Here is a 14,377-nt window from a genome sequence, read left to right on the forward strand (position 1 = left end):
TTGAGCCGACCTTGAAAGATAGGTTGATGATATGTATAAATAAATGTAATGCTCATGTGAGAGAGGTATCTATGTGTGCAAATAATGTTTTGATCTTTCAAAAGTAGTGAAGTAGGGTGAAGAAGTGTGAAGGAGCAATATATGTGTTATGTGCTTAACGGGAACTGCAACCAAGCATGAGGAGATATTATTCTATCAGTTCATGATCTTTCGGATGTAATGCAAATGTTTTGGTAAGATAGTGAGTCTTCCCAAGGGTTGTAGCCCTTCTTGTTATGTGTAATGAGCAGTGAGATCGAGGTAGTGTGTCTGAATGCATGTGCATTTCCCATTGTAATAATTCATATACTTCTAACAGGGTATCATCATATTGTGGGTACATTCCCATCGTGGTTTTACCCTTGACCAGGTTTTCCACATCAAAAATCTTGGTGTTATGTGTGTTGTTGATGTGGTATTGATTTATGCTTTCATTGATAATTATCAAATTTGAAATTATGTTTGAGTTATGTAGAGTTTTTTAGCAAATTGATTTACCCCCTATCTCATTTTGTTGCCTTGTTGCCAATAATTGGTATCAGAGCTAGATCCTCTGAAAGAAGCTTGACCGCTTGAGGTGATCTAGGATGGCAACCTATTCTTACAAAAAGGATAGTTTGAGATTTGATGGAATGAACTACACTCTTTGGAAAAACTGCATGGAGTGTCACTTAGGATGCATCGGTGAAGATTACTAGAAGATTACTAAAAATGTGTATAATGTTTCATTGAATGCTCCTACAACTTTGGATGCGATAAAGGAAGCTGAAATCAATATTAGATCTAAGGATGCATTGTTGAGTGCCTTGACTGATTCTGAAATGACTAATGTGATGGATTTACAGACTTCTCATGAGATTTGGAAGAAGATAGAAACTTTGTATGAAGGTGACAACCATGTGAAAGTCGCTAAGTTGTAAAGCCTAAAGGGAAACTATGCGATGTTGAATATGGTTAAAGATGAGATATTACTTCTTTTCTGCAAAAAGTGAATGAGCTTGTGTTGAATATCAGATGTATCAGTGGATTGTTGGAAGAATCGGAGATTTATCTAAAGTGCTGAGATAATTGCCTCCTTATAAGCACAAAGTTGCTACTATTGAGGGGATCCGGACCATGACAAATGTGTTGCTATTGAGGAGATCTGGACCATGACAAATGTGACTAGAGACATGCTGATTGGAAAGCTTGTTGCCTTTGAGTTGATAGAATTTGGTGAATCTCTTCCTAAATTAGAATCTGCATTCAAAGCTACTATTTTTGGGAAACAAAAATATGATCCAAGAGAAAGTTATATAAGGGTGTGCAGATATGAGAAGGAGATGAGAGAACTTAAAGAATAAGAGATAGAGCTTGAGGATATTGGAGCCATGATTGGAAAAAGATTGCCTAAAGGAGCTGCTAAGTATGAATGGAAGTTGCCTCTTAAATTGTTTTCATGTAACAAGATAAGACATTTTTCTTCAAGGCGTCCAAAGAGAGTTCCTAAGTCCAAACCATACAAGCCTAAATGTCAAAAGAAATGTTATTATGCTATTGATGAAGGTGTGATAGATGATGAATTTGATAAGGAAAATTTGGGAGATGAATGGGTGTTTATTGCTATCAAGGAAGATGATCCAGTGCCTATTGATTCTACTAGCTACATTAATGTGGAGAAAGCTTTGTCTGATAAAGGTGAAGATAAAGATGAATGGGTTATTGATAGTGGCTACTCTCATCATCTGACGGGTGATAAGAGTAAGTTTGTGAGTATGGAAAAGTATGATGGTGGTGTAGTAAGATTTGGTGATGACAAAGCTAGTATAATCTATGGTAGAGGTTCCATTTCTCTTGATGGTATAAAAACTAAAAGTAATATCTTTCACTTGAATGTTGGTTGTAAAAGTTATTTGATTTCTCAGATTGATGAAAGTTGGTTATTGCATAGAAGGATGTGTCATGTGAATTTTGATTGCATGGTTAAGATAAGTTCCACTCAAGCAATGAGAGATCTTCCTAAGTTGGTAAAGCCTACTAATCCAATATGTAAGGAATATCAATTAGGGATGTAGAAAAGAGTTATTTTTAAAAGAAAATATTATAGTGCTAATGGATTATTGGATCTTATACATACTAATTTATGTGGTCCTTCTAGAGTGAGAAGCTTGTAGGGTGACATGCATTTCATGTTGTTGATTGATGACTATTCAAAGACGATGTGGCTTACATTCTTAAGGGAGAAGTCTGAAGCATTGGAGAAGTTCAAGATTTTCAAAGTTGTGGTTGAGACACATATATGATTAAAGATGAAGTGTTTGAGATTTTCCAGAGGTGGTGAGTTCACTTCTGAAAAGTTCAATTCTTTTTGTGAAGAGCATGGGGTGAAGAGACAATTATCTACTCCATGGATCCCTCAGCAGAATGATGTTGTGGAAAGGAAGAATGGTACAATTCAAGAAGCTACCAGAACCATGATGATTAAATGAAACATTTCACATATCTATTGGAGAGAAGCTATGAGTACTGTTGTATACACTTTTAACTAGGCACATATCAAAGGTGATACCGGTAAGACTTATTTTGAGTTATGGTCTGGTCATGTTCCTATAGTTAGATATTTCAAAAAAATTGGGAGTAAATGCTATATCAAAAGAGATGAATATTTAGGGAAGTTTGAAGCTAGATGTGATGAATGAATCTTTCTTGGTTATTCTACTAAGAGAAAGGCCTACCGGTGTTATAAAAAAGAGATTGAGGAAGATAGTTGAGAGTGGTAATGTGAAGGTTGATGAAAGCAATGTGAGACAGATCAAATCTTGCAGATATGATTTAGATGAAAAAGATGTTAGTTCAGATAAACGAAAGCAAGTGCAAAGCTAGATTCAAATTCAGAATGTTCTAGAAAAGCCTGAGAATGAAGAAGGTACAAGTGCTAGTGCAGAAGGAAGAACTCAAGAGTCTAAAATCAAGAAAATTCAAATACTCCCTAGTATGCAAGGTTGAATCATTTAGAAAATTGGATTATAGGAGATAAGAATAGAGGTGTGATGACTAGGAGAAAAATTGATAAAGATTATTGCTTTATATATAAAATTGAACCTATGGATGTTAGTGAAGCATGTAAAGATGAAAAATGGGTTAAAGCAATGGAAGAAGAATTGAACTAGATTGAAAATAATAATACATGGATTCTTGTTACCAGACCTAAGGATAAAAATGTAATGGGAACAAAATGGGTCTTTGAAAATAAATTGGATGAACAAGGTGAAGTTGTTAGGAACAAAGAAAGTCTTATTTGCTAGAGATATTCTCAGATGGAAGGAATTGATTTTGAGGAGAATTTTTCTCTGATGCAAAGAATAGAAGTTGTTAGATTATTTCTTGCTTATGCTACCTACAAAGATTTCAAAGTTTATCTAATGGATGTCAAGTCAGCCTTTCTTAATGGCTAGTTAGAAGAGGAAGTTTATATAGAGAAAATGGATGGATTTTAGTTGACAGATCAAAGAGATATGGTTTACAGATTGAAGAAAGAATCATATAGACTCAAGCAAGCCCCATGAACTTACTATGCTAGATTGGATAGGTATTTGATGAAGCTTGAATTCAATAAAGGTACTATTGATAGTATTTTGTATCTCAAGATTGATCATAATAATATTTTAATTGTTGAAGTATTTGTTGATGACATTGTTTGTATGTGGAGATGATAGTTTGTGCAAGAAGTTTGCTAATGAAATGCAAAATGAGTTTGAAATGTCTATGATTGGTGAGATGAAATTATTTTTGTGATTGCAAATTACTAAGTTGGATAAAGGTATTTTTATATCTCAGTCCTTGTATGTGAAGGAACTGTTGAAGAAGTTTGGTTTAGATGATTCAAAGCCAGTTGGTACTCCTATGGTGACCAGATGTAAGTTGACATAGGATGATGATTCCCCGAAAGAAAATTAGACTAGATATAGATCTATGATTGGTGGATTGTTGTATTTTACTCAGACTAGATGGGATATTATGAATATTGTTTGTCTTGTTGCTAGATTTCAAGTTGATCCTAGGGAATCTCATGTTGTAGTTGTGAAGAGAATTTTTCAGAAATTTGAAAGGGACAATTTATTTTGGTTTGTGGTATCCTAAAGATGATGATTTTACTTTGAGTGCTTTTATTGACACTGATTGGGTAGGTGATGCCGATGACAAAAAGAGTACTAGTGGTGGCACATTTTTTTGGGAAAGAGATTGGTTTCTTAGATGAGTAAGAAGTAGAATGCTATTTCTTTATCTACTGCAGAAGCTTAATACATTGCTGCTACTAGAAATTGTACTCAGGTGGTATGGATGAAGTAGATGTTGAAGGATATAAAAGTTATTTATGATGAGCCTACTACTATATACTATGATAATTCAAGTGCTATTAATATTTCTAAGAATCTGGTGTTGCATTCAAAGACCAAGCATATATCAACCAATTTTCATTTCTAGAGAGAAAAGGTAAATGAGAAGGAAGTCAGATTGGAGTATGTATAAACAAAGGAACAAATTATAGATATCTTCATGAAGCCTTTGCCTAAAGATACTTTTGAGTATCTCAAAGAGAAGCTAGGGGTGATTTCCCCTTGTGATAAGAACTAAGATGCACTAAGTTGCATCAGTCCAGTGAATTTCATAGAGATATCTTGTGATCTAGATTTATGTAGGGTGGCTACTACTTAGGGGTAGTAGTCAGTGTGGTATTCATATTTGTTAGTTTTGATGTTTAGTTGTGGAGAGAGAGTTTGGCCAAAGGAGGAGATTTGTGCAATATGTGCCTTTAGAATTGACATAAAAGGGGGAGAGAGAGTTGTGTGAAAAACATGCATTGAGTTGTGTGCATGATCTTAGGGGGAGATGATTATTTTCTTTCGTTGCACTGATTGTTTTTCATATTCATATGTTGCCATCAATGCCAAAGGGGGAGATTGTTGGATATTGTTGAGAAGTTTACTGGAATGTGTTGTTGTCATTGGTGTAAACATATTCCTTTGTATGTTCCAATGTTGCAGTCAGATTAAATGAGTCGGTTTGGCCAATGTGTTGTAGATAAGTTGTTGTAGATTAAATTCTTTTGAGATAAGTATGTTTAGTTGATTTAGCTATAGTTTCAAAGATTTGCATGGTGATTTGATAGAGTTATGAGATCCGGTATTGCGGTTGGGTTTTTAGTTGATTAGTGTTGATCAATGTTCTAGATTTTCCTTCGCATTTCTCCATATTGCAATATCTTGTTTTGCGGATTTGGCAAAGTATATGGGATTTTCTAGTGTGTCCTCAATTCAGATGGTTGTGATTTGGAGGTTCGCAAGTGTATCTTTATATTTGACAAACAATTCAGTTAGTGTTCTTGAGGTTCGATATAATGATGATGGAGATTCTAGTAAGTGGTGATTTTGCAGTTCTTTTTGTAGTAATTCATGATAATTGTGAATGTTTCTAGATTGTGTCCTATCCGTGTTGATGGTCCGCAATGATCGGTGTGCACGTAATTGATGATTTTATTTGATCTAGTGGTGTCCTTCACGTTCTTGCCTGACATGGTGATTGTAGCATGTTGCGGATGTTCGAGGCATAATTATTGGATGTGTTTCTTATTCAAGGTGATGATTTAGGTTCATAATATGTCTTAGCTGACATTGTTTTGGTCTGCATTTAGTGTTGTAGCATGTATGGTTATAGCTTTGTAAATTGTGATGTGTGTTGAGCTGACCTTAAAAGATAGGTTAATGATATGTATAAATAAATGTAATACTTATGTTAGACAGGTATCTGTGTGTGTGAATAATGTTTTGATCTTTCGAAAGTAGTGAAGTAGTGAAAAGAAGTGTGAAGGAGCAGTAAATGTGTTATGTGCTTAACCAAAACTATAACCATGAATAAGGAGATTCTATTCTATTAGTTCATGATCTTTCAAATGTAATCCAATTTTTTTTGTAAGACAGCGAGTCTTCACAAGGGTTGTAGCCCTTCTTGTTATGTGTTTGGAGTAGTGAGCTCTTGGTAGTGTTCCTGAATGCATGTGCATTCCCCGTTGTAATAATTCATATACTTCTAATAGGTAATCATATTGTGGGCAAGTTCCCACCATGGTTTTTCCTTTGACTAGGTTTTCTATTTCAAAAATCTTGGTGTTATGTGTGTTATTGATGTGGTGTTGATTTATGCTTTCATTGATAATTATTAGACCATAAATTATGTTTGGGTTGAGTAGAGTTTTTGAGAAAACTGATTTAGCCCCCCCTAATTTTGTTGTATTGTTTCTAACATTACCCACATCAACATACCCTCTTGCATGCACTAAAATAGGAGTGTCATCACCCATTAGTATGGAACACATAAAACACAACTTTAAAGAGGTGAAATCATCTTTTGAAGAAGCCATGTGGTGTGAAGCACCCAAGTTAGTGATCCAAGACTTTTGTTGTGGAGAAAAAACAATAACTAGGGCCTTACTCTTTCCTTTATCCTTACTCTTAGCTATGTCCTTTGAAGATCCTTACATGATGAGCTTTGTTTGACTAAATTAATCACCTTGATATTATTCTTTTTTAGAAGATGTGAAAGGTGATCAATTTGTTTTATTAAACACTTATGTTCATCATGGCTAGGTCTCTTACAGTAAAAACATTTGACCTTCTCCTTCTTAGGTTGTTCACTTTTTGATGAAAAGGTCTAATTATCTTCTTTTGAAGTACCGTATTTTTAATCTTTGTTCTTATCTCCTTGGTTCTTTTGTTTTTTATCCTTTTTAATAAACCCTTTTTGTTCTTTTTTGTCTTGATTTATAGCTAAGGCATGTGACTTAGAGGGTTTTATTATACCCATTTGAACCAATGTGTCCTGCTCCCTAGTGAGTTTTGTAACAAATTCATATAGAAAGGTGATTTTGAATGTGGTACCTCGGGCACATTTTGTGGCATAGAATGTAGAAACAAACACTAAATAGTTAGGAAATAGCTTAGAAAGAATACTCAAGATTAGTTTCTTATCATCTTTCTTGGTTCCACACTATTCCAACTATAATCTTACAGACTTGAGTTTTGTGAATTTCTTGTATAGTGTCAAAATTGGTTGGATTCAACCCTATGTGTTCATTCTCCAACTAATGACCTCTTGGATCTTCCTCCTTATCAAAGATATTTTCCAAAGAGGTCCACACTCCATTTGGTGTAGTGACATATTTAAAGTGAAAAGGAACATTAGGAGAAACTAATATACATAGAGTACCAAAGGATTCATCATATTTGTTAAACCATTTTATTTTTTTGTAGCATCTTGAGGTTCAGTTTCAATTCCCATTGTAACACGATGATGTCCATGTCTTTCTAGATATAATATCATCTTAGTTTTTCATTCTAAATAATTAAATGGTGTTAAAAGAGGAACTGTAGATGCATCTATGATTGCAAATAATTAGAAAAAGTGAAAGAAAGAAGACACACAAGACACCCTCCCTATCCATAGTCTTAGAAATAACTACCGCTCGAAATATTATAAGGTCAACACTTTATAATTAGTTTATTTACAAGGCCTTTTATCATTTTTTAATGCTTTCTAAGGCTCTAATGACCAAAAATAGAAATTTTTGATATAAATAAATCTGATGCAAAATATAAAAATATTAGCCTTATTCTTGCTCAATGCTTCTCAATACGTTTTCAACAACTATTCATAAAAAAAATAGAATTGTGAGGTGAAAGGTATGACCTTGAGAAGGAAAAAAAATGTAGCTAATTCAACTTGAAATATCTAATGGAAAAAGGCAGAATTTTTCAATGAGACCTACATGAATGGAAATTTATCATTTCTAGATTTTTGTCAAGTACTCATTTGAAAAAATCCAACACTTGAGGCAAAAGTGTTATGCAACTTTTAAGAAGGGTTCCTGAATTTTCCAGCTAGAAAAATGGTCACACCCTATTCAAATTCATTTTTAGAAAAAAAAATACCTTTATAGAAACAAGAGAAAAAAATTATAATTTTTTCAATGTTAGGAAGCAAACCCAAAAATCATTTTTCCTGCATATGAGAGGAAGCTAAAATTCTAAAACCAAAATGAAAGCAACTCCAATAAGAAAAATCACTCTGGTTTTTTTTTGTCCTCCAAACTCCGATTTTGGTGAAATAAAAGTCACTTATGACTTTTTCAAGCCTTCTAGACCCTCTAGAAATGCTAAAGAAGCTTCCAATATTACAAAAAATCTGCAATCACCCAAATCTCACAAGAACACATATATATAAAAACAAATTTAACTAGAAGTTTATTTTCCTTTAAACTATTTTGATTCTCCGGATCACCCAAGAATGCAAGAGAAGAGCATATTGGTAAAGAAAATACTAGCTATCTAGTAGTCTCAAATCTCTCAAATAATTCAAAAAAATAATGAGCTATACTAGACAACACAACTCTAACACCATGTTCAATTCTACAAGAAGAAGAACCGATCCAGTATCAAAATAGCTGAATGAAGAAAAAATCTAATATGAGAGAAAAATAGAGACAAAGAAGAGAATTTTGAGAAGTCTCGCACCGAACTATCACTGAACTAGTGAAGGTGAGAGTATAGTGCTTATTATATAAAAAAATAATAGCATATATATCCAAGAGGTGCATTAACTCCCACTCCCCATACAAAGTGGGAGGTTTTACCTTCTTGGTAGATACCAAAATACGTGGCATAACCTCCTTACATGAAAGCCAAAAAAAGATTATAACAGGTGGCACATAAAGCCAAAAGAAGGTCACCGCATAACCCACAACAAGCCAAAATAGGGTGTGTAACTCAACTATCCATGTGTGGGTGGGAGTGACACATATAGTTGAAGTAATTCACAACATGTCCACATATTAACCACTCCTGTAACATCTTGAAGCCCCATTGAATTTAAGATACAATTTATCTTTAAGAGGTTTAATTTTTAGATATTTGAATAAATACATATTTTATTTTTTTAATAAAAAATAAATAAATAATTTATTTCATACTAATGATATAATTAGTTTAAGAGCATTATTTACTATTTTATTTACTAAAGTGCATAATTGTTATTTTTTATTTATTTTAACTCCATTAAAATAATATTCACACTATAGAATTCTTAAACTTTTCTATGTGAACTTTAAATTATATTATATTTTTATTTTTATTACATGGATATTTAATAATTTTCATTAACATTGTCTAGTCATTAAAAATTCATCTTATAAAATAACTCTTAACTAAATAAAACAAATTTTAAGTAAATAAGTATAAATTTGTGAATTATATATATATATTGCAAAAATTTAATAATTCTTAAAAATAAAAATAAATTTAAATAAATCTCCAATAAAATAAAATAAATTATATTTAATATATTTACAATAGCTCTGCCACTTTCAAATTAAAATTAAATATTGAACTATTAAAATAAATTGTATATTAAAACTATTAAAAATAGATAAACACATAACAATGATACCTGTATTCTATCTAAGACACCTATTAAAAGATATCTCTCTAAATACATGCTACTTAAATAATAAATTTAATATAAGTACGTTCACCACTTCCACATTTAAAATGAAAGCTTTAGTCTTACAATATTTAACTTAAAAAACAAAATGTAAGGCTCTGACAAAGATTAATTACTAATAAAGACGGCAAACTGTTCATTGACAACAATAGTTTATAGTTTAACCTTAAATGTGCAACATGTGATGGGTCGGCTGCCTAGAAAATTAGGTGAAGGGTTTCACAGATACATCATTCATTTTTGAGGCGGCTCGTGTGTACACTTGTGAGGCAATTAAGAAACTGATCTTCTTGTGTGCTGATGTCGTAAAACCATCATGCCTTTATCATCAACGACTTCTTCGCTTGACTAGATAAGATTGACGGGACCCCTAATTCCCACATGTAGAACAATCCATTATGCATTTACACCAAATCCCTGTCACAACATTAAACAAATCCCCCAACAGTTGATCCATGTTTAAAAAGATTTCAAAGGGATAAAACTGATCTCCAGATTATTAATGGTGGAGAACCTACATGGAATGGAGCAAAATTCTAAGAATTAGGCACCCCAATGATGATTAATGCGATTATATTTCATCCCCACTGAGCATGAATTCAAAGCACCTTAGAACCAAAAACTAGTTTTGTAATCCTCTTCTTCGGCGCCTACCTCACTAATGTTATAAACACAAAGTCTCTTATTTCTCAGAAGTCAGATTAAGGTTTGTCAATTTCTTGGAAATTTAGAAAGTCGGATACCCAGACACAAATTTCACGGCGGTAGAATCGGATTATTGGGTCGTACTTCTCTCCCTTAGGTTTACATAACGGTGGGGTAGAACACCTATATATTCCCAAGGGATCATACTTTCTTTACATCGTAGTTCAAACACTTCATCTAGATTGAAAAAAATGGAGAGCCCATTGAGATTTGGTCTATGGCTGTGTCTCTGCGTCTCCCTTAGCATGGTATCTCTCTGCGCTGCAGGTAAATCAAAACAATTGAAGCATGAGAATTAGGGTTCTAAATGTTAATGTTTTTTCTCCTTCTATATTTATCAAATTTTTGTTGGTGTTTCTGAATTCGATTGTCTACCAATCTTTTAGATTACATTTTTTCTTGATCTATTTAGAAATAGAAAGTGATAGTAGATAAGAGAGTGATCTAAAATGTTGATGAAGAAATAACAATAGAATTCAGAAACAATTGAAGCATGTGAATTAAGGTTCTAAATGTCAATGATTTTTATTGTTTTATTTCTATGAAAATTTTGTTGGTATTTTTGAATTTGATTGTGTGTTTTCTTATCAATATCTCGGATTACATTTTTTTGAACGATAGATAAAAAAACTGCGATCCAAAATGTTGATGAAGAAACACCCAATAGAATTCAAAAACCTAAATAACAACCCAACTATGAAACTAATAAATTTAATCTATGAGAATTTCTCTAATCTATTGTTTGTTGTATGGTGTGAATGGAAACAGATTTATCCCACAAGAGCATAAAGCTGCAGAACAACTGCTCGTTCCCGGTGTGGCCAGGGATATCATCATGGAACACACATGAATACGACATACCCGCCGGATTCCGGCCACTGTTAAAATCCGGCGAGTCATATTCCATTGTTTTTGCTATGTCATGGCAGGGAAGCATTTGGGGAAGGTACGGATGTTCATTCAATCGATCAGAGTTGGGGTTTTGCCGGTCCGGCGACTGCGGAGGAAATCTACGGTGTGAGAAAGCTTCAGCACAACAAAAGATCTCAACACCAATTACACAGGCCGTGTTTATGAATGGGTCTTGTTCTGTTGATTTGCAGTCGGGTTATAATCTTCCGATCTCTGTTAGTCCGGTTTTAAAGCAGTGTGGATCGCAGGCATGCGGTGCATATGTTGGTGCCATTTGTCCCAAAAATTTGCAGATGATGTGGAAAAATGAGGTGATCGGGTGTAAAGGCGAGTGCAATGCATATATGAGGACTTGCAGTCCTCCTGCTTTTGAATCCGCTTTCAAGAAAACTTGCCCTAATGTTTTTCCTTTCCAAGAGCAAGTCTGGTGCTTCTCTAGCACTAATTACACCCTGACATTCTGTCCCCCACAGTGACCCCAATTTCATGCTTCTGGTTTTTTTCTGTAATTGCACGACTCTGGTTTCTGTTAATTTTTTTCGATTGAATAAAACGGATGAGTTAGATCGTTACTTTGAAAATACAAATGAAAACCAGAGTTCTTAATTATCTATTTTCCAAATATTGTGTTTGATTTATGGGTTTAACAAAGAAACTTCCTTTATTTTATGGGTTTAACAAGAAACTTGTTTTGATTTATAGGTCTAACAAGAAATTTTTGCACGACTTTAATATGTCAACCTCCGTGTAGCGTACGTCAACTTGTCGTAAGAGAGGTACTGAATGAGGAGATTGTACAAGGAAAGAAACTCTTACCAATCGTTGCCAATAGGCATTTTCTAACCTAATCTACTGCTCGGTCCCCACAAGGGCTGGACTTTGGATTAATTTCGTATATACAAATGTCATGTATTCATAAGTAGATGCAGATGATGTCATGAGTGTAGTTTAGGTGAATATAGTTGAATGAAGATAATCTTCGTTCTTATCTTCATTCATGAGTGCATCATAGTTAGATGATTAATAGTTCTTGTAGTTGGTTTATGGTACAAACTCTAACAATTTTACGTCTATTTATACATGTCATTATATCATGTAGGTACAATGGTTATCCAAATATAATATGTTTAAGTAAAAGGTTGAATTTGGTTTACTAGAATGTTGAAAGAGATTATAAGGAGAAATATATTTTACACATACACAAGATATATATGAGAAAACCTTTTCATGTTAACAAAAAAAACTTATGAAGTATTATTAATATTAACATGTAAAAATATAATTCTTTTAAAAAATAGATCAAATCTAAAGACACACCTTTATGTACATTTATATGATCAATAATACCTCATGTGTTTAGTGACATTTTTTATTATACATATTTAAACTTTTACCCTTTCTTAAATGAAGGAGAATCACATTAAATATGGGAAAAAAGTGTGGTGAAATGCTTGAAGGTTTATTAATCACCATTATTCAAACTACCATTCATAAATAATCAATAATCTAATAGTTATTAGTTTAAAATTATTTTAAATGAGATATTCTTATTAGGACATATTATTTATGTAAAGTTTTATCACCTTATATTAGAAGAATATATAAACATTTTTTATTAGTAAAAAAAATATGTTCTAAAGAGATCCAAAACTCTTTACAAATAGATTTTGTTGGGATCTTAAGTCCACTTACAAAGCGTTAATAGAGGATAGGGAACAAGCAAGCAGTAGCCAAACAACAACTAGTTAAAAGAAAAGAGAACCTATTTTTATAACATCAAATCTCTGGCCATAATACTAACTAGTTACAAGGGAAACAACAATCCTAAGCCCCAGAAGCAACAAGAAAGTGAAAAGAAGAATAAAACAGTTTGTTGAACACTTACAAATGCTAAGAAGGGGCGAGGGGGGGGGGGGGGGGGGGGGGGGGGGGGGGGGGGGTGGGGGGTGGGGGGTGGGGGGGAAGTGGGGGGGTGGTAAGTGAATCAACTATAGTATAAGGTAAGTGCACAAAGATGGGGGACCAAAAAGGGATCTTAAAATGCCACTTTTTTTTGAAATCAACAAAGGCTGAATTTCGACGAGAAATTGAAGATAGGTACACTCAAAATTTGAAGATGCAACAAAAACAAATGCTGAAGTGCTCTTAATCTACATTCTAAACTACTAATTGTTTTTGGAAACAAAGGAGATTAAGGGTTTCAAAAAGGGGCACCAAATTTATGGTCCTATTTTTCAAAAAAAATAACATAGCACGAAATGTGGTGCTCCTAAAACGTCAACTTTTTTTAGAATTTTACAAATCGCTCCAATGAGAAAGTATCTAACACATTGAAGTTAATGCCAGATTTTTCGGCTAATTTTTTATGAATATTTAAATTTTTACAAATGGTCGAAGTTGACACATCCTAAAACACATAAATTTGAGCGTCCTCCCCCCAAAAATTTGTGAAAAGTAATAAAAAATCAGATATATTTTTTAAAATTGTGTAATGTAGTTTTTTTTCAAAATTGGATAAACGAGTAAAAAACTATGGCCAAAATATAACATGTTGGTTTTTGTCAAAAATCAAACACACTAACAAAAGAAATTATGTCCCATGAAGGACCTTAACATTATCAAAATTTGAAAATATTATATGGTTGATAGCTAAGAGAGAGCTTGACGATTGTATGGCGTGTTTTTTTGTTATTGCATTGAAACACATCCAAACCTGATGGAGAGAACGAACAAAAAGTTAGGAAATTTTCAATATTTGTTGGAAAACACGTCTAAGGCCTAAGAAGGGTGTCCAAGCCTTTGGGTTGGATGCCCAAGGAAAATACAAGCCTTAAGCTTGGTGTTTCCCAAGGAAACACATTCCGTGCACACCAAATATGGTGCTCCCCCAATATGTAGCACTCTAAATGTATTCCATGAAATTTTTATTATATCTCCCTCTCTATCTCTATTCTTCATTTCTCTCTCCTTACCTCCCTTCCTTCTTCTTCCTCTCTCTCCCTATTTCCCTCTCTCTCTTTCTCTTTCCCTCTTTCCTTCTCAAGTTATTCCTCTCTCTCTCTCTCCTCTCCTCTCTCTCTCTCTCCTCTCTCTCTCTCCTCTTCTCTCTCTCTCTCTCTCTCTCTCTCTCTCTCTCCTCTCTCTCCCTTTCCTCTTTCCCACTTTCCTTCTCAAGTCCCTTCCTCCCACT

At 33.6% G+C, this 14,377-nt stretch overlaps 1 protein-coding gene across 1 annotated transcript; it reads left to right on the top strand.

Moving 5' to 3' along the window:
* Positions 1–10,024: 10,024 nt before the first annotated feature.
* Positions 10,025–11,759, top strand: LOC131074587 (thaumatin-like protein). The gene is made up of 2 exons (XM_058011223.2): positions 10,025–10,542; positions 11,044–11,759. Exons 1-2 carry the CDS (start codon positions 10,467–10,469, stop codon positions 11,661–11,663), a joined length of 696 nt encoding a protein of 231 aa, XP_057867206.1. The 5' UTR covers positions 10,025–10,466; the 3' UTR covers positions 11,664–11,759.
* Positions 11,760–14,377: the final 2,618 nt, after the last annotated feature.

The sequence above is a fragment of the Cryptomeria japonica genome, chromosome 7, assembly GCF_030272615.1.
Source record: "Cryptomeria japonica chromosome 7, Sugi_1.0, whole genome shotgun sequence".
In the NCBI taxonomy this organism is placed as follows: Eukaryota; Viridiplantae; Streptophyta; class Pinopsida; order Cupressales; family Cupressaceae; genus Cryptomeria; species Cryptomeria japonica.

Excerpts from the sequence above, each read along its gene's own strand:
- LOC131074587 (XM_058011223.2), top strand. The coding sequence starts at position 10,467 with ATGGAGAGCCCATTGAGATTTGGTCTATGGCTGTGTCTCTGCGTCTCC. Across the intron at positions 10,543-11,043 it reads GGTATCTCTCTGCGCTGCAG|ATTTATCCCACAAGAGCATA; the intron begins GTAAATCAAAAC and ends GAATGGAAACAG.